Here is a 20,303-nt window from a genome sequence, read left to right as displayed (position 1 = left end):
TTGACCTGTTTGTGTTTTAGCTAGCTTCGTCCGCATGGTCGCGTCGAGCTAAAGCGGCAAAATGTTTTCATTGTCGGCAAAGCTTCAATGAAAGGTTGCACTGAATACAAAAAGAAGGACAAATGACGTTTGAAATGTTGACATTTGTTTTCCCTTGAAATGTTCCCTCCCGCACTCCCAAAATATTCATCGGCATGTTGACTGAAAACGCCATTTTGGAGCATGATGACTGAAAACGCCATTTTGGAGCCTGCTGCCTGATCCCCGAGTTTCCGTTGAACATGCCAACTCATTCGATGCGGGAAAATTGTATTTGGGTGTTAGCTTTGCGCTAGAATGCCCCCCATTGCTAATGTGTCCAACGAGTTGTACCGTCCCCTGGCAAGGCGTCGAGTAATCGGAAGCCTCGTCCACTTGGTCCTCAAAATGTCTTGTCGTCGTTGTCGTATATACGCTCAAACATGCTAATTAGCCTAGGCCTCGTTTATCGTTTGTCTGGTACGCCCAGAAGGGGCGGGGCCGTAAAAATGCGTGCAACAAGTGGCTGGTCTCTGATTGGCTGCCACCAGCCCACCTGCCCCACCCCTTGCCCGCTCGCTCCAATTGACTTGTTTGCCCAAGTATAAAAGGGATTAAATGTATTTTACAAACAAAGTTTGTGTTGGTGTCCCTTTTTTTAATAGAAAAATCAGAAAGCGCATTGATGCAAAATGGCCGCCAAACACTTTGGTTATCCACAAAGAAAGTTCGTGTTGTCCTTTTTTTAATTGGAAAAATGAGAAGACGCATTGGTGCAAAATGGCCGCCAAACACTTTGGTTATCCACAAAGAAAGTTCGTGTTGGTGTTTTCAGACCAAACAAAGTACCCAAAATGCATTGTGTGTCGCTTTCTCCATCAGGGGCGTTCCAGGCGTGACGTCACGTTAGGCATCGTCATCAACTCGAAAACAAGACTTCCTGAATATTCAGCCTGAGTCTTAAGACGTAAAATATAGCTATATGCAGTGGAATCTTTGTAATATACGCTCAGTAGAAGTCATTTGAAGTGATTTTACAAATTATGGACACAACTTTATTAGCTAACTGGCTGGATACCTAGCTAGCTACCTATTAGCTGGCTGGCTATCTAGTTAGCTATCTGGCTAACTATCTATTAGCTAGCTAGCTTACTATACAGTATTTGAGTTATGCTGGCGCGTGTGGCTGCCGCAGCTCTCCCACAGAAAAACTTACCCTGTGACTGTAAAGTGACCTTGAGAGTTTTGAAAGGCGCTTAGAAATCAAATGTATTATTATTAATATTAATAGTAGTAGTATTATTATTATTATTATTATAAATACTGTAGGTGTGGTTCGCAAATGTACCGTCGGGGGGCGTCCCGGTGTAACAAATGACTTGTAGGGTCGTTGGTCATCCGTCCACATGACATTGCGCAGGATCGAATCTGAAATAAAAGCGATAGAAATAAATGATCAATTACGAGCAGCACGAACGACAAAATCCAAATAGGAGTACACAAGACGACCGTGGCGGTTGTCCGTCGAGTCACTCGGCAGGTGGACACATCCAGGCGCTTTCAGTTTTATCGGCTCGGTCAGAGGCCGAGGCCCGGACCCCTTTCCCGCCCCCGTCCCCGCCCCTCCGGGCACCTTCGCCGCACCCCGGTACGGCGTCGGCTCGCCTCCTCAGCGGTGGGTCAGATCGTGAGTGGCTGCCGCCGCCGCCGCCCCCGGTTGGCCTCACCGGCGTGGAGTGTTTCCGTGCCCGGTCCCGCCCGACTCGCCCCGGTTTCTCGCCAATTGTTTCCCCGCCGGCTGCGTCAGGATGAGCGCGGCGGTGGCCGACGGCTGCTTCCTATCCGCCCTGCAGCCCAACTCGTCCCGCACCGCCTACGTGGTTCCCTCGGACGGACGCTGTTCGGACGCCGGGGCCAAGGCGCGGAGGGTCCAGGAGCAGGTTCGCCTGCGCTTGGCCGAGAAGAAGTCGACGTCGCTGGGGAGGCTTGCCGACGACGACGCGCTCTTCGGACCGGCCGGTGAGCAAACTTGTCACAGCAGCGTCACCTTCTTTTCACGAGTTTTGAGTCGTTTTGGCGAGTTTAGAGTCGTTTTACCAGTTTTGAGTCGTTTTGACGAGTTCTGAGTTGTTTTGTTTAGTTTTGAGTCGTTTTGGTGAGTTTTGAGTCGTTTTGACATGTTTTGAGTCATTTTGACGAGTTTTGAGTCGTTTTGACCAGTTTTGAGTCGTTTTACCAGTTTTGAGTCGTTTTGACGGGTTCTGAGTTGTTTTGGTGAGTTTTTAGTCGTTTTGGTGAGTTTTGACATGTTTTGAGTCATTTTGACGAGTTTTGAGTCGTTTTGACCAGTTTTGAGTCGTTTTGGTGAGTTTTGAGTCGTTTTGGGGAGTTTCGAGTCGTTTTGACGAGTTTCGAGTTGTTTTGACGAGTTTCGAGTCGTTTTTGACGAGTTTCGAGTCGTTTTGATGAGTTTCGAGTCATTTTGATGGGTCTTGACTCATTTTGATGAGTTTCGAGTCGTTTTGACCAGTTTCGAGTCGTTTTGACGAGTTTTGAGTCGCTTTGACGAGTTTTGAGTCTCTGTGGTGAGTTTCGAGTTTCGAGTCATTTTTGAGGAGTTTCGAGTCGTTTTTGAGGAGTTTCTAGTTGTTTTGGCTCGGCCACGTCTTGCTCGCTCACTTCCAAGTCACGTCGACGCTGCATTTAGTTTTTTCTGTACTCACTTTTCAAATTGGCGGCGGCCAATATTTTTGATGGTTAAAACCTGTTTCAGTCGTACTTTAATGGTTAAAAACAATTTGTTTTTAATCAGCAAACGAGTTTAAAAAAAGCTTGGCTTTCACATTGTTGAAATCGTTTTCCTTGTGTGGTGCGTAAACATGCTGGAAATGTTTTTTGTTTGAGTCCAGTTGACTTTGTTCATTGGACTGGTTTTCTTTTCCAAAGTCGTGTCAAAAAACGGGCCGCTTCAAATTATGGAAATGGACGCCCGCCATGTCCATGTCAATTGACACCAAATAGTATTTGGTGTGGCCATGGTATTTCAGAGGAAGTAAGATTAACAATTAAGGCATCCGTCAGATGAACGAGTACTCGAGTACTCTTGGAGCGAAGCAGACGCAAAGCTCTGCGCATCGCTGCGCTCAAATTGGCAAAATGTGGCCGTTTTATTGTGGCCGCAAACATTTGGAGTCGGGTTGAGATGCAATGAAAGCTAACATGCTAAATAAATGATGGGATGTTGTAACAGGATCGGGTTGGCTACAGTCGAGCTGCTTTTTGGTCAGGCCCTGCACCACAAAAACGGCTTCTCAAAAATGGCTGCATAAAAATGGCTCTTCATAAATGGCTGCACAAAAATGGCTCCACCAAAATGGCTCCACTAAAGTGGCTCCACAAAAACGGCTCCTAAAACATGACTCCACAAAAGTGGCTCCTCAAAAATGACTCCATAAAAATGGCTCCACAAAAGTGGCTTGATGAAAATGGCTCCTCAAAAATGGCTCCTCAAAAATGGCTCCATACAAATGGCTCCTCAAAAATGGCTTCTCAAAAATGGCTCCTTAAAAAATGGCTCCACAAAAAAGCCTCCACAAAAAAGGCTTTACAAAATTTGCTCCACAAAAATGGCTCCACAAAAATGGCTCCATAAAGGTAGCTTTATGAAAATGGCTCCTCAAAAATGGCTCCACAAAAATGCCTCCATAAGAATGGCTCCACAAAAACGGCTCCATAAAAATGGCTCAACAAAAATGGCTTCTCAAAAATGGCTCCTTAAAAATGGCTCCACAAAAAAAGCATCCACAAAAAGGCTCCACAAAAATGGCTCCACAAAAATGGCTCCATAAAAATGGCTCCACCAAAATCGATCCACCAAAATTACTCTATAAAAATGGCTCCACAAAAGTGGCTCAATGAAAATGGCTCTGAAAAATGGCTCCTCAAAAATGGCTCCACAAAAACGGCTCCACAAAAACGGCTCCACCAAAATCGATCCACCAAAATTACTCTATAAAAATGGCTCCACAAAAGTGGCTCAATGAAAATGGTTCTTGAAAAATGGCTCCTCAAAAATGGCTCCACAAAAACGGCTCCACAAAAATGGCTCCACAAAAAAGCCTCCACAAAAAGGCTTCACAAAAATGGCTCCACAAAAATGGCTCCACAAAAATGGCTCCATAAAAATGGCTCCACCAAAATCGATCCACCAAAATTACTCTATAAAAATGGCTCCACAAAAGTGGCTCAATGAAAATGGCTATTGAAAAATGGCTCCTCAAAAATGGCTCCACAAAAACGGCTCCACAAAAATGGCTCCATAAAAATCCCTACACAGAAATGGATCCACAAAAATGGCTCAGAGAGGCGCTTTTACGCCAAAATTACTCTATAAAAATGGCTCCACCAAAATGGCTCCTTAAAAATTACCTCACCAAAATGGCTCCACAAAAACGGCTCCTCAAATATGGCTCCACAAAAACATCTCCACAAAAAAACGCCTCCACAGAAACGTCTCCACAAAAATGGCTCAGAGAAGCGCTTTGGGCTGCACTGGTTGTGCTTTCAAGCGCTTGGAATTTCCGCGCGAGGTGAGGATTTTGTAGATGGTTTATTTATTTTTTCTTTTGGGTGGGGGTTGGGGGGGCTACGCTAGATAAGATGTCCGTGTCCAAGGACTGGCTTTCTATCAACAATGCGAGCTAGCACGCTGATAAGAAACACACGGGAGCAGTGGTCGCCTGGAATGGTGACCTGCGCCAGGTCGCTAACTCAAAACATTTGTCATACGGTCAAAGCTGTGTTTTCCAACGCCTCTTTACTTGTCCAATTGTATTTTTTTTTTATTAATTTTGGTTGTCTTCCAAACTGAATGTGCCACTCGACTCCCCTCCGCTTCCTTTGACGTCACGTCTTTTACGTCACTTCCTCCTGTTGTGCCTCCCACATTGTTACCGACGCATTAGTATTGTTGAATAATGTTTTTTTTTCCATTTTACAAAGAAGCACACGTGTTTGAGATCTGAGATCTACGCAAATCGGACGCTATTCTCATGTAGGTTAAATATTAAAAAAGAGCCGGCGTGTCTGGTTGAGATCTCCAAAAATCGGACTTTGTTTGGTGGACTTGGAACGGATTAAAAAAATTTACATTGACTATAATGGGAAGTGTTGTTTTGGTTTTTGAACAGGTTTCTGGAAGGGATTATGGTCCAACACGGAGGTGTTACTGTACAGGTAACATCCGATTTACGCCCGAGTTCCGTTCCGACCAAACAGTTGTAAGTCGAAATGGTCGTAAGTTGAAATAGAGACTCCGAGGCTAAATGACATGACGCGTTGCCGGCCTGCTACCGCGTTGCCGGCCTGCTAGCGTGTTGCGGTGCCAGGCGTAGAATTAAAATGTAAAACTACATAGCTAGCTAGCTAGCCAGCCAGATAGCTAGCTACCAACCATAGATAATAGATAGCAATTCGCTAACAAATGATAATAATAATACTAATAATAATACATTTAATTTCTAAGCGCCTTTCAAAACTCTCCAGGTCACTTTACAGTCACAAGATCATTTTTTTTCTGCGGGTGAGAAGCGGCAGCCACACACGCCAGCGTTCACTCACCCCGGAAGTTACTCAATCAGATAGAAAGCTAGATAGCTAGCTAATAGATAGCTAAAGCTATATAGCTAATAGATATACAGATAGATAGCTTGCTAGCCAGCTAGAAAGCCAGCTAGCCAGCCAGCTAGATAGCTAGCGAGCCAGCTATAAAGCTAGCTAATCAGCTAATATAGCTAGCAGATACATAGCAAGAAAAAAATACTTTCAAGTATAATACCCAGCATATATAATATAGTAATAATAATAATAATTATAATAATAATAATAAGCGCCATTCAAAACTCTGAAGGTCACTTTACAGTCGTGTGAGCAACGGCAGCCACACGCACCACCGTTCACTCAACCCGGAAGTAACTCAAATAGATAGGAAGCTAGCTTGCTAGCTAATTGATAACTAATAGCTAGCTAGCTAGATAATTAGCCAGTTAGCTAGCTAGCCATATAGCTAGCCAGATAGTTAGCCGCGACCCCTGCCCCTCTGCCCATGATCCAGTCCACTCGCCAGAGAGTCCCGCTCCTCCTTCAATTTTCTTCTTGTCTTATCTCCACTTTTTTTGGGGGGAGGGGTTATTTTTGGGGGGGTGGGGGGCTCTGGGGGGGGGGGTCTTTCTTGACAGAAGCTTAAGAATTCTGTGACGGTTTCCAGCATTGGGGAAAAGGAGCGGACGCAGACGTGCCGTGGCCTCGATAAGAAAGCTTAGCCCAAAACCGGCGCGAGTGCCCGAGAGGGCGTCTGCTCATTGTCATGAGTTGGCCAACGTGGACGCGTAGCGTCAGCTACAAAGCCCTCACCCTCCAACGATTTGCTACGATTTTCTGTGGGTGAGCAGCGGCACCCACACGCGCCAGCGTTCACTCAACTCATAAAATAAGGTATAAACAGCTTATTTCCCCGAGCCATTAACTCTTTGAACAGTAGCCCAAATGGAACTGTATAGTACCTCTTTGCAATTTTTTTGATGATGATACTAGTGCATGCAGCGTGTTCTACCGGAAACAAATTCCTTGTGTGTTCTACATACTTGGCAATAAAGATCATTCTGATATTTTGTGTAGTTTTAAGGCTTATTTAGTTGAAAATTATGTTTTATGGACACCTGGGAACGGATTATTCTCATTTTAATGGTTTCTTATGGGAAATTGATGTTTGGAATACACACTTTACGCCTTGGCCTCCCCCCCTGTCAACTGAGGTCAAATGTGCGACTCAGCTTGTGATGTCATGCGTCTTTGGGCCTCGTCCGACATTTCACACAAACGCTCGTGGCCGTGCATCCGTTAGCGGGATTGCTATAGTAGCGCCGCAAATTGGGAGAACGGCATCCTGGTCCTTGCCCCCCGACCCCGCCTCCCCTCCTGCCTTTGCCTGGAAATGACTCGCTGAAGTTCCCTGGAGGTCGGGGGTCCGCCAGCATTCCTCTCCCCTCGAAACGGCGTCTGGTTTAGAGTTGACCTTTGTTGACCTGCCGGCGCTCCTTACCCCCCCCTCCCCCACTCGAGGGAGTCGACGGCCACATTTCGCAATCCGCTTTTCGCGTGCGAACGCAAGGCCAACAACAGTGAGGATGATTATGTAAATGAGGGCCTTGTTATGTCACAGCGGGGGGAGGGGGGATGAATAATAATAATAATACATTTCATTTTTAAGCGCCTTTCAAAACTCTCAAGGACACTTTACAGTTACAGGATTTTTTTACCTGCACACATGCACACACAATCCATATTCTCGCACACACGTACACAGTACGCACACACACACACGCACGCACACAATACACAATATAAATGCACACACGCACACACACAATACACATTCTCACACACACATTCATACACATACATGCACACAACACACAAAATAAACAACACAGACCTACAATACACCTGCACGCACACATGCACACACAATACACATTCTCACACAAACGTACACAGCACACACACGCACATAGTACACACCTATACAATACATACGCACACACATACACACACACATGCACACCTATACAATACACAATACACACGCACACACACACACACACAAAACACACCTATACAATACACATGCACACACACAAAATACACATTCTCACACACGCATGCATACACACACATGCACACAACACACAAAATACACACACGCACACACACAATACATATTTTCACTCACACACACATACACAACACAGACATACAATACACCTGCCCACGTGCACACACAATACATATTCTCACACACACACACACAAGCACACAATACACACACACTCTCACACACACACACAATACACACCTATACAATACACAATACAAATGCACACACACAATACAAATGCACACACACAATACACATTCTCACACACACATTCATACGCACGCATGCACACAACACACAAAATAAACAAAACAGACCTACAATACAACTGCACGCACACATGCACACACAATACACACAGTACACACCTATACAATACACATGCACACACACACACACGCACACAATGCACACCTATACAATACACAATACACATGCACACACACACACACACACACAATATACACCTATACAATACACATGCACACACACACACACACACGTAATACACATCCTCACACACGCATGCATACACACACATGCACACAACACACAAAATACACACACACACACAATACATATTTTCACTCACACACACATACACAACACAGACATACAATACACCTGCACACGTGCACACACAATACATATTCTCACACACACACACACAAGCACACAATACACACACACTCTCACACACACACACAGTACACACCTATACAATACACAATACAAATGCACACACACAATACACATTCTCACACACACATTCATACGCACGCATGCACACAACACACAAAATAAACAAAACAGACCTACAATACAACTGCACGCACACATGCACACACAATACACACAGTACACACCTATACAATACACATGCACACACACACACACACGCACACAATACACACCTATACAATACACATGCACACACACACACACACGTAATACACATCCTCACACACGCATGCATACACACACATGCACACAACACACAAAATACACACACAATACATATTTTCACTCACACACACATACACAACACAGACATACAATACACCTGCACACGTGCACACACAGTACATATTATCACACACACACACAAGCACACAATACACACACACACGCACGCAATACACACCTATACAAAACACAATACAAATGCACACACACAATACACATTCTCACACACACATTCATACGCACGCATGCACACAACACACAAAATAAACAAAACAGACCTACAATACAACTGCACGCACACATGCACACACAATACACACAGTACACACCTATACAATACACATGCACACACACACACACGCACACAATGCACACCTATACAATACACAATACACATGCACACACACACACGCACACAATACACACCTATACAATACACATGCACAGACACACACACACGTAATACACATCCTCACACACGCATGCATACACACACATGCACACAACACACAAAATACACACACACACACAATACATATTTTCACTCACACACACATACACAACACAGACATACAATACACCTGCACACGTGCACACACAGTACATATTCTCACACACACACACAAGCACACAATACACACACGCACGCAATACACACCTATACAAAACACAATACAAATGCACACACACAATACACATACATGCACACAACACACAAAATAAACAACACAGACCTACAATACAACTGCACGCACACATGCACACACAATACACACAGTACACACCTATACAATACACATGCACACACACACACACGCACACATGCACACAATGCACACCTATACACACACACACACACACACACACACATGCACACAATGCACACCTATACAATACACATGCACACACACACACACACACACACACACATAATACACATTCTCACACACGCATGCATACACACACATGCACACAACACACAAAATACACACACACGCACACACACACAATACATATTTTCACTCACACACACACATACACAACACAGACATACAATACACCTGCACACGTGCACACACAATACATATTCTCACACACACACACACACATGAGCACACAATACACACCTATACAATACACGTACAGTACACATTCACACACGCATACACACACAATACACTTACACGCGCACACTATTGTATTGTATTGTATTGTATTCTCACTCAAACACACAAACGCACACATACAATACACGTACACAACACACCTACTGTACACATACACACACGCATACACACACAATACACACCTATGCAATACACTTACACACACAAACTTTTGTATTGTATTGTATTGTATTGTATTGTATTGTATTGTATTGTCACTCAAACACACAAACGCACACATGAAGTCCACTTCTTCCCATCCCGTCAGAGTCCCGTTTGCCAGTTTAAAATACCGTAAGCGTCGCTGGCCCAAAAGCGGTTGCCTGCCGTGGGTGCGGTCCGACATCCCAGATGTTACACGGCGATTGCCCCCCCCCCCCCTCCCCCATTTGAAGTGAGCGTCCGTCAGAATGATTGTCGGCTCTGGAGGCGGAGTCAGTCGGCGTTCGGGTTTGGAGCATTGGAGAGCATTCCTGCGTGGACATGTGACCCGGTTTGGCACTCGGCCCGGAGACCCTCCCTAAAAGCCCCCAAGCCCCTCCCCCCCACCGCCCGCCCCTCTTCCTTCCGCCCCGCTGGAACGGAGCTGCTGGCCTCCATTACTGTCCAGCTCACTTAAAGATCTGGAGACAAGGCTTTGCGTTGTGAGCGGCGACATGTCTCTTGTGGGTGACCCCCCCCAACCCCCCAATCTGCCCCCCCCACACACACACACACAAAAAGGCTCAAACAACCACCACACAAAAGACGTGAAATGTTGTCCATTTGGCTTGGTGGCGGCCATTTTCGGCGCTCCCAAATGCTTTTGGAGATGGAGCCCGTTTAGCTTAGCAACACCAGAAAGTTGCTGGACAAGACGAACGTCCCGATGGTCGGTGGGGACACAATTAGCTGTGGCGACCTAAATGTGTGTGTGTGTGTGTGTGTGTGTGTGTATGCGTGTGTGTGGGGTAGGTGTTCTCGTTTTTTCTGCCACACGGGGACTTAAACCTGACTGCACACAGGCCAGTGGGGACACAATTAGCTGTGGCGACCTAAAATTTGTGTGTGTGTGTGTGTGTGTGTATGCGTGTGTGTGGGGTAGGTGTTCTTGTTTTTACTACCACGCGGGGACTTAAACATGACTGCACTCAGGCCGGTGGGGACACTTTTACCTGTGGTGACCTAATATGTGTGTGTGTGTTTTAGTGAGTGTGTGTGCGTGCGTGTGTGTGTTCTCGTTTTTACTGCCATGTGGGGACTTAAATGTGACGGCACACAGGTCGGCGGGGACACTTTTACCTGTGGCGACCTAAAATGTGTGTGTGTGTGTGGGGGTGTTCTCGTTTTTTGTGCCATGTGGGTACTTAAACGTGATTGCACACAGGGCGGTAGGGACACTTTTATCTGTGGAAACCTAAAATTTGTGTGTTTGTGAGTGTATGTGTGGGTGTGTGTGTGTGCGTGTTTGTGTGTGGGTGTTCTTGTTTTTACTGCCCTGTGGGGACTTAAACGTGGCTGCACACAGGTCGGCGGGGACACTTTTACCTGTGGCGACATAAAATGTATGTTTGTGTGTGGGTGTTCTGTTTTTGTGCCACCTGGGGACTTAAACATGACTGCACACAGGCCGGCGGGGACACTTTTACCTGTGGCGACCTAAAATTTGTGTGTGTTGTCATTTTTACTACCACGCGCCGTGTTAAACCTGACTGCACACAGGCCGGTGGGGACACACTTACTTGTGGCGACCTAAAATGTGTCTGTGTGTGTTTGTGAGTGTGTGTGTGTGTGCACGCGCGTGTGTTGTCGTTTTTTCTGCCAAACGGGGACTTAAACCTGACTGCACACAGGCCGGTGGGGACACATTTACCTGTGGCGACCTAAAATATGTCTGTGTGTGTTTGTGAGTGTGTGTGTTTGTGAGTGTGTGTGTTTGTGAGTGTGTGTGCACGCGCGTGTGTTCTCGTTTTTTCTGCCACACGGGGACTTAAACCTGACTGCACACGGGCCGGTGGGGACACATTTACCTGTGGTGACCTAAAATGTGTGTGTGTGTGTGTGTGTGTGTGTGTGTGTGTGTGTGTGTGTGTGTGTGTGTGTGTGTGTGTGTGTATTTGTTTGTGTGTGTGTGCACACAGGATGGGAGTACACCCTTCCCGCCACGAGAGGCTTCAGCTCCAGATCGATGATCCACACGCCAAGTCGTCCCATAGCGGTGAGTGGGGTTATTTAAATGGCGTGATGTCATGATGACATAAGAGTTAGCTAACCCCCCCCCCCTCAGCGAATAGTTGAAGGAGCAGCTCATAAGCTGCTCCCGCCCTGCAAAGAATCCCCGCAAAAAAGCCATCATACTTGTTTTTGCTGCCGCTCGGGAAGTCGAGAACAATGATATCAGGGAGGAAGGCCTGGGGGGGGGGGGGGCGAGCAGGATGTCTTTGCGTTGCTTTTGATTGGCTGGAGCAACAATGAAAAGGTCATAAGTCGGCTTCCCGCTTCCGGGCGTTTCCATGTGACACCCGGCGCTAAACTTGCTACTGAAAATCTGGCTGGGGGGCGGGGGGGTTCCCAAACAGGTGGCCACGATGCCCCCCCGCGGCTTCTCATCCCGCTCGGCGGTGGAGACGTCGTCCAGGCTTCGAGTCAGCGTGGCCACGCAGGGCGGCTTCCAAATGAGCGGCGGCGAGGCCGTACCGCCGGCCCCCACTCTGAGGCGCACCCTGAGCGGCACCCTGGCCCCTCCTCTCCCGGGGGTCGGCGACTGGACTGACGAGGAGACGCCGGTGCACCTGACCTACCGAGGCCCCTCCCACCGCACCATCAGCCGCATCGCCGGCCGCCAGCAGCAGGCCGCCTCCTACGGCTGGGGGGGCCGGCGCGCCCCCCAGTGGCACGTGCACCTCCCCGGCCAGGCGGCGGCCTACCAGTGCGGCGTCCGCCACGCCGCCTCCCTGCAGAGGGCGGCGTCCCTGCGCAGCGTCCGCAGCCTGGGCAAAGGATGGGACGTGGCCGACGGGGGGTCCGTTCGCAGCAACGAGCCCCCCGGGGGGTGAGGCCCGCCGCTCGTTTTCCCCACCGGACGGTTTTTCTGTGGCGCTTTGGCTTGAACGGCTGCGGTGCGCAGGGCGGCGGGTCTGGACACGCCGACGGCCGTCCGGTATCTGTCGGAAGGCGACGCGGCCTTGCAGGCGGTGGGCGCCGCCTTCATCCAGCACCGCTCCTTCCACGCCGACGACTGCAAGAAGCAGGTAGCCCCTCGACATAATAATAATAATAATCATAATAATAATACATTTCAAGTGCCTTTCAAAACTCACTGTCACTTTACAGTCATAGGATCAATTTTTATGTGGGTGAGCAGCGGCAGCCACACGCGCCAGCGTTCACTCAACCAGGAAGTAACTCAAACAGATAGCTAATAGATAGCTCATTGCTAGCTAGCTAATATAGAGCTAGCTAGATAGTTAGCTAGCCAGCCAGCCAGATAGCTACAAAGATAATAGAATGCTATCATATAGATACCAAGTTAGCTAGCTAGCAGATACATAGCAAGAAAAAAATACTTAACACCCAGCATATATAATATAGTAATAATAATAATAATAATAATAATAATAATACATTTCAAGTGCCTTTCAAAACTCACTGTCACTTTACAGTCATAGGATCAATTTTTATGTGGGTGAGCAGCGGCAGCCACACGCGCCAGCGTTCACTCAACCAGGAAGTAACTCAAACAGATAGCTAATAGATAGCTCATAGCTAGCTAGCTAATATAGAGATAGTTAGCTAGCCAGCCAGCCAGATAGCTATAAAGATAATAGAATGCTAGCATATAGATACCAAGTAAGCTAGCTAGCAGATACATAGCAAGAAAAAAATACTTTGAAGAATAACACCCAGCATATATAATATAGTAATAATAATAATAATAATAATAATAATAATCCCCAGGTGCGCCTCCTTCGGGGGATCCCAGCGCTGGTGGGCCTTTTCTCCAGCGAGGACCCAGAGGTGCGGCGCCTGGCATCCGGCGCCGCCCGCAACCTGGTCTACGACGACGCCCACAACAAGATGGCGCTGGCGGACGCCGGGGGGGTGGCGCGCCTCGTCGCCCTCTTGGGGGAAGCGGACGAGGAGCTTCGCAAGAACATCACGGGTGCTTCCTTCGCCCCAAATCAGCGCCGCACACCCCACTCCTCGCTCACGTGCCCCTCCCCCTGGCTCCTCCCCCTTTTCAGGCGTCCTGTGGAACCTGTCCTCCAGAGACGACCTGAAGGAGAAGCTGTGCAGGGAGGCCTTGTCGGAGCTTAGCGCCCAGGTGGTGGTCCCACTGTGCGCCAGCCTCCCTCTCAGCCCACCCGAGAGAGACGTCTTCAACAACGCCAGCGGATGCCTCAGGTACGCCCCCCCCCACCGCCTGCCCCCTCGCGGACTCTGCCGGACCCTCCGCCGCCGTCCTCTCGCAGGAACCTGAGCTCGGTCAGCCGGCGGGCGAGAGAGAAGATGAGGGACGCGCCGGGTCTGGTGGACTCGCTGGTGTCGTACGTCCAGCAGGACGTCGGCGCCGACGACAAGGTGAGGTCGCCACGTTCCTCCGACGTTCCTCCGCCTCCTCGTCCTCAACGCCGTCGCCCCCCCCGTCAGGGTTTGGAGAACGCTTTGTGCGTGCTGAGGAACCTGTCCTACCAGCTGTACTCGGAGCTGCCCCGCTCGGCGCGAGTCCGGCTGGAGGGTCCTGGCAGGGGGGCGACCACCGGGGACGCCGAGGCCATCGGTTGCTTTACCGTGTACGGCGGTAAGAAGAACTCCGAGGTGAGGCGAGACCCCCCCCGCGCCTCCGTCCGTCCGTCCGTCCCTGATCGGTTTCATCCCAAAATCTAGCAGTTGGAGATTTTGTGTCCGCAGCATCGGCGGCAGCAGAGCTTGGCGTTAGCGTCGGAGGCGGCGCGAGAAGCCCGCGGCGCCGAGTGGCTGTGGCACCCGCGGGTGGTGGCGCTGTACAAGCGGGTCCTGCGGAGCGGCGACGGCGGCCCCCCCAGCAGGGAGGCGGCGCTGGGGGCCCTGCAGAACCTCACCGCCGGAGACGCCAGGGTAGGGGGAGCACCGGAGAGCCCAACGGACGTGTTTTGTTTACACCATCTTTAGGGGTGTACTAATAGCTATCTATTCGCTAGCTAATAGCTATCTATTTGCTAGCTAGTAGCAATCTATAAGCTGGCTAATAGCTATCTATTCGCTAGCTATTGGCTATCTATTCACTAACAAATGGCTGTCTATATGCTAGCTATTAGCTATCTATTTGCTAGCTATTGGCTATCTATTCACTAACAAATGGCTGTCTATATGCTAGCTATTAGCTGTCTATTTGCCAGCTAATAGCTATCTATTCGCTAGCTATCTATTTATATGGCTATCTATTTGCTGGCTGGTGGCTATCTATTTGCTAGCTAATAGCTATCTGTTTGCTAGGTAGTTGCTATCTATTCGCTGGCTAATAGCTATCTATTTGCTAGCTATTAGCTATATATTCGGTAACTAATGGCTGTCTATTTGCGAGCTATTAGCTGTCTATTCGCTAGCTAATAGCTATCTATTTGCTTGCTAGTAGCTATCTATTTGCTGGCTATTAGCTATCTATTCGCTAGCTATTAGCCATCAATTTGCTAACTAATGCCCGTCTATTTGCTAGTTATTAGCTGTCTATTCGCTAGCTAACAGCTATCTATTCGCTAACAAATGGCTGTCTATATGCTAGCTATTAGCTGTCTATTTGCCAGCTAATAGCTATCTATTCGCTAGCTATCTATTTATATGGCTATCTATTTGCTGGCTGGTGGCTATCTATTTGCTAGCTAATAGCTATCTATTTGCTAGGTAGTGGCTATCTATTCGCTGGCTAATAGCTATCTATTCGCTAGCTGTTGGCTATGTATTCACTGACAAATGGCTGTGTATATGCTAGCTATTAGCTGTCTATTTGCCAGCTAATAGCTATCTGTTTGCTAGCTATCTATTTATGTGGCTATTTGCTGGCTGGTGGCTATCTATTTGCTAGCTAATAGCTATCTATTTGCTAGGTAGTTGCTATCTATTCGCTGGCTAATAGCTATCTATTCGCTAGCTATTAGCTATATATTCGGTAACTAATGGCTGTCTATTTGCGAGCTATTATCTGTCTATTCGCTAGCTAATAGCTATCTATTCGCTAGCTAATGGCTATGTATTTGCTGGCTAGTAGCTATCTATTTGCTGGCTAATAGTGATCTATTCGCTAGCTATTAGCTATCTATTCGCTGGCAATTAGCTGTCTATTCGCTAGCTAATAGCTATCTATTCGCAAGCTAATGTTTATCTATTTGCTGGCTAGTGGCTATATATTTGCTAGCTAATAGCTATCTATTTGCTAGCTAGTAGCTATCTATTTGCTGGCTATTAACTATCTATTCGCTAGCTATTAGCCATCAATTTGCTAACTAATGCCCGTCTATTTGCTAGTTATTAGCTGTCTATTCGCTAGCTAATAGCTATCTATTCGCAAGCTAATGTCTATCTATTTGCTGGCTAGTGGCTATATATTTGCTAGCTAATAGCTATCTATTTGCTAGCTAGTAGCTATCTATTTGCTGGCTATTAGCTATCTATTCGCTAGCTATTAGCCATCAATTTGCTAACTAATGCCCGTCTATTTGCTAGTTATTAGCTGTCTATTCGCTAGCTAATAGCTATCTATTCGCTAGCTAATGGCTATCTATTTTCTGGCTAGTGGCTATCTATTCGCTAGCTAATAGCTATCTATTTGCTAGCTAGTAGCTATCTATTTGCTGGTTAATAGCTATCTATTCGCTAGCTTGCTTGATATCTATTTGAGATAACTCGGGGTTGAGTGAACGCTGGCGCGTGTGGCTGCCGCTGCTCACCCACAGAAAAAACTTATCCTGTGACTGTAAAGTGAACTTGAGACTTTTGAAAGGCGCTTAGAAATGAAATGTATTCTTCTTCTTCTTCTTCTTCTTATTATTATTATTATTTTGACCCCCTCCCCCCACCGTGACCCCCCACCCCCAGTGGTCGGCGGTGCTAAGCCTGGTGGTCCTGGAGCAGGAACGGATGCTGCCCACCCTGCTGGACCTGCTGGACGGCGCCGACGAGGCAGAGCTGCGACCCCTCACCGCCCTGCTGAGGAACCTGGCCGGACACGCGCCCGATAAGGACCTCGTCGGTCAGTCGCTTCATCCGATCGATTGGGTTGGGGAGGGGGGGGGGGTTCCCGCACCGATCCGGGTGACTGACCACCGCCCGGTCTGCAGCCAAGAACATGGTCAACGTGCTGGTGGCGAAGCTGCCCAGTGACGGCCTTCAGAAGACCCCGTCCGGCGAAGTGGTGGTCAACATCTGCGGCGCCCTCAATCACCTAATCGCCGGCAGCTCCCTGGCAGCCCGCGACATCTCCTACTTCAACGGCTTGCCCAAGCTGGTGGGAATCAAGACGGCCCACGACAACAGGTAAGGCGCCAAAGACCCGCCCCGGACGGCAAATAGCTATCTATTTGCTAGCTAATGGCTATGTATTTGCTGGCTAGTAGCTATCTATTTGCTGGCTAATAGTGATCTATTCGCTAGCTATTAGCTATCAATTCGCTGGCAATTAGCTGGCTATTCGCTAGCTAATAGCTATCTATTCGCTATCTAATGTCTATCTATTTGCTGGCTAGTGGCTATCTATTTGCTAGCTAATATCTATCTATTTGCTAGCTAGTAGCTATCTATTTGCTGGCTATTAGCTATCTATTCGCTAGCTATTAGCCATCAATTTGCTAACTAATGCCTGTCTATTTGCTAGTTATTAGCTGTCTATTCGCTAGCTAATAGCTATCTATTCGCTAGCTAATGGCTATCTATTTTAGGTAGGTAAGGCGCCAAAGACCCGCCCCGGACGGCAAATTTGCTGGGCTAGTTGACCCCCCCCCCACCCAGCTCCTAACAAGGAGCTGGAAATGGCGGCTGACTTTTTTTGTCCTTTCGAACCCCTTGAGACACTTGATGCAAAAAGCTATCCATTCCATCAAGCCATCAACGACCATCACAAAGGTCAATAAAACCACTTTATTATACAGTACAGTTTATTTCTTTAATTACAATACAATAGCACATTTATTATACAAAAAAATAAGGGATATTTTGTGTAGTTTTAAGGCTTATTTAGTAGAAAATTCTGTTTAATGGGGACCTGGGAACGGATTATTCTCATTTTAATGGTTTCCTATGGGAAATTAATGTTTGAAATACACACTTTTCACCTTTGTTGCGGATGAGCGTCGAGCGCCTGGCTTTCTCTCCGAAGCGGCTTTGGAATGCGCTCCCGGTTCGGCGGGCCGCTTCTCACGCTTTATCACCCGTCCCGCCACCCCCTACCCCTCCCGCAGCTCCGCAGGCCTGAAAGCAGCCAGGGCCGCCTCCACCGTCCTTTGCAACATGTTCCAGTACAGAAAACTGCACAAGGACTACAAACTGGTGAGACAATCCTTTTAAATGGGGGGGAGGGGGGGTCCAAAGTGGGGTTTGAAATGCAAGTTGGCGCTGTGGGGACGGCTGACAAGCCACGGTTTAACGTTTCAAGCGCAAAAAGCCAGCGTGGAACCAAGGGGCGGGGCTTCACAGCACGTGAGGGGTTCGGCGGGGGCGCCGTTAAACTGTCAGCCGCTGCCCGTGAAAGCCGCGCCCGTGATTTAGGAGGAATTCTCCAGAATGAAGCTTTGTGAGAGAACAAGAGCGCCGTGGACATCTGGTTGCCGCGGCGACAAGCCCGCCCGGCAACTAGGGCGTGCGCGTCAGACCCTCAATGCTGGTGGGCAAAAGGTGCCAAACTAGCCCCCCCCCCCCCCCCAATTGTGGGGATGAATGGCCGCATTGAAGCAGGCCACCGCTCAACTTTTATTAGGACACCACTGCAACGCCTCTTTTTACGTGTGGCGAGGGGGTGGGGGGGGGGGGAGGTTAGCGTGAACACGTCGCGCGTGCGTGTGAGCTCGCGTGTCCAAAAGCCACCAATCAAGTCAAGTGCAAGTGGCCGAGAAGGATTCAAGCACCGCAATGACGCTCGGGAGCTTTTGTTAATCTTTTATTTTGGTAGAACAAATGTATTTCAGGGTGACTTGGACTCGTTTCCGGGAATTGACTCGCTCGACCGGGAGCTTTTTTTCGCTTTTATTTTGGTAGCACAAATGTCAGGGTGACCTGGATTCATTTCCGGGGTTTGACTGAACGCTCAGGACGTGCACGTGCGCTTGCGCGCGCGTCCAGATGTGGTTCACGTGTGTCCGCTCGCCCCCCCCCCCCGGTTTTCTTTTGACCTGGTTAGCGTTCCAAGAAATCAAGTATGGCTTTGCTCAGGAATGAGGCGCCGCTTTCCTCAAAGCATCCACCGGCGAATTCGATTGGTCAGCAAAGCGATTAGGCACGCTCACACGCACGCGCGCTCTTGTATTGTTTTTATTGCCCCCATGCCGCCCTTTCAAAACGGGCTCGGTGTTGTCTTGCAGAAAGGATTCGCGCGTCGAGATTTTGCCGACGCCAGCGTCTGAATGCTCAATGACAACCGGAAGCGGACTAACCGTCCCTCACGTGGGCCAAACCGGAAGAGGAAGTGACTGCTCGGGGTACTGCCCAGAAGTCTTCCCGCTTCGTCGTTTCCCCACAACACTCACCCACTAAAATATATTTCTTACCACTTTTTTCAACTAAAATGATTGTTTTCTTCTAAAAAGAAAATATCATCGCCACCATCGTCAACGTTTCGTAGGTGGCGAATGAAAAGCCTTGAAATTCAACAAGATGGCGGCGATGAATTTGTGTCCGAATCGAGAATGAGGGCGATTTTTTAAAAAAAACGTAAAGTCGGGTTTCTTCGTGACTCCCAACGGCAATGAAGGGATCACTTTTTACACACGACTTGATTTTGACAAGGTGATGACAAAAGTTGGGAATTGAAAGTGTTGGAAGGCCCCCTGGTGGTAGTCGCCAAAAGGGAACAAGGGTCAGTGAACGCCACACGGGAAACGACATTGGACAAGACGACGGCGACGATTTGGATGGATTTCAAAGTAAAACTCCTTCGTTTACTCATTTAAATTAATAATACATTTTATTTCTAAGTGCCTTTCAAAACTCTCAAGGTCATTTTACAGTCACAGGATCAGTTTTTCTGCGGGCGAGCAGCGGCACCCACAAGCGCTGTTCACTCAACTGGAATAACCGGAATAATTACCTAGCTAGGTAATGGATAACTAATATCTAGCTAGATAGCTAATAGATAGCTCACTGAAAGGCGCGTTGCGAAGCCGTTTTCAGCCAAATCCAAATGTCAAATGTTTTCTTGTGTGAGTTGATATGGGAAGAATGACAAACTTAACGAAAAAAACAATTCATTAACCAAATTAACTTCCATTTGTGTTTAT

The 20,303-nt window shown here is 47.9% G+C and overlaps 1 protein-coding gene across 1 annotated transcript; it reads left to right on the top strand.

Annotated features, from left to right (window-relative positions):
- Positions 1–1,657: 1,657 nt before the first annotated feature.
- Positions 1,658–20,096, top strand: LOC148900113 (plakophilin-3-like). The gene is made up of 13 exons (XM_088991578.1): positions 1,658–2,037; positions 11,985–12,061; positions 12,423–12,895; positions 12,971–13,094; positions 13,801–14,005; positions 14,088–14,247; positions 14,316–14,424; positions 14,494–14,661; positions 14,755–14,940; positions 16,915–17,068; positions 17,157–17,352; positions 18,273–18,360; positions 19,389–20,096. The coding sequence occupies exons 1-13, from the start codon at positions 1,827–1,829 to the stop codon at positions 19,428–19,430; spliced, it is 2,193 nt and encodes a 730-aa protein (XP_088847704.1). The 5' UTR covers positions 1,658–1,826; the 3' UTR covers positions 19,431–20,096.
- The last annotated feature ends 207 nt before the right edge of the window (positions 20,097–20,303 follow it).

Source organism: Hippocampus bargibanti, linkage group LG03, assembly GCF_051943395.1.
Source record: "Hippocampus bargibanti isolate YZ-2025 linkage group LG03, ASM5194339v1, whole genome shotgun sequence".
NCBI classification, from domain to species: Eukaryota; Metazoa; Chordata; class Actinopteri; order Syngnathiformes; family Syngnathidae; genus Hippocampus; species Hippocampus bargibanti.
Note: the sequence above shows the minus strand (reverse complement) of the source record. Positions and strands in the feature narration are given on the sequence as shown.

Coding starts and splice junctions, on each gene's coding strand:
- LOC148900113 (XM_088991578.1), top strand. CDS start 1,827: ATGAGCGCGGCGGTGGCCGACGGCTGCTTCCTATCCGCCCTGCAGCCC. Junction 12,062..12,422: donor CGCCAAGTCGTCCCATAGCG/GTGAGTGGGGTT, acceptor GTTCCCAAACAG/GTGGCCACGATGCCCCCCCG. Junction 14,662..14,754: donor GCGGTAAGAAGAACTCCGAG/GTGAGGCGAGAC, acceptor TTGTGTCCGCAG/CATCGGCGGCAGCAGAGCTT.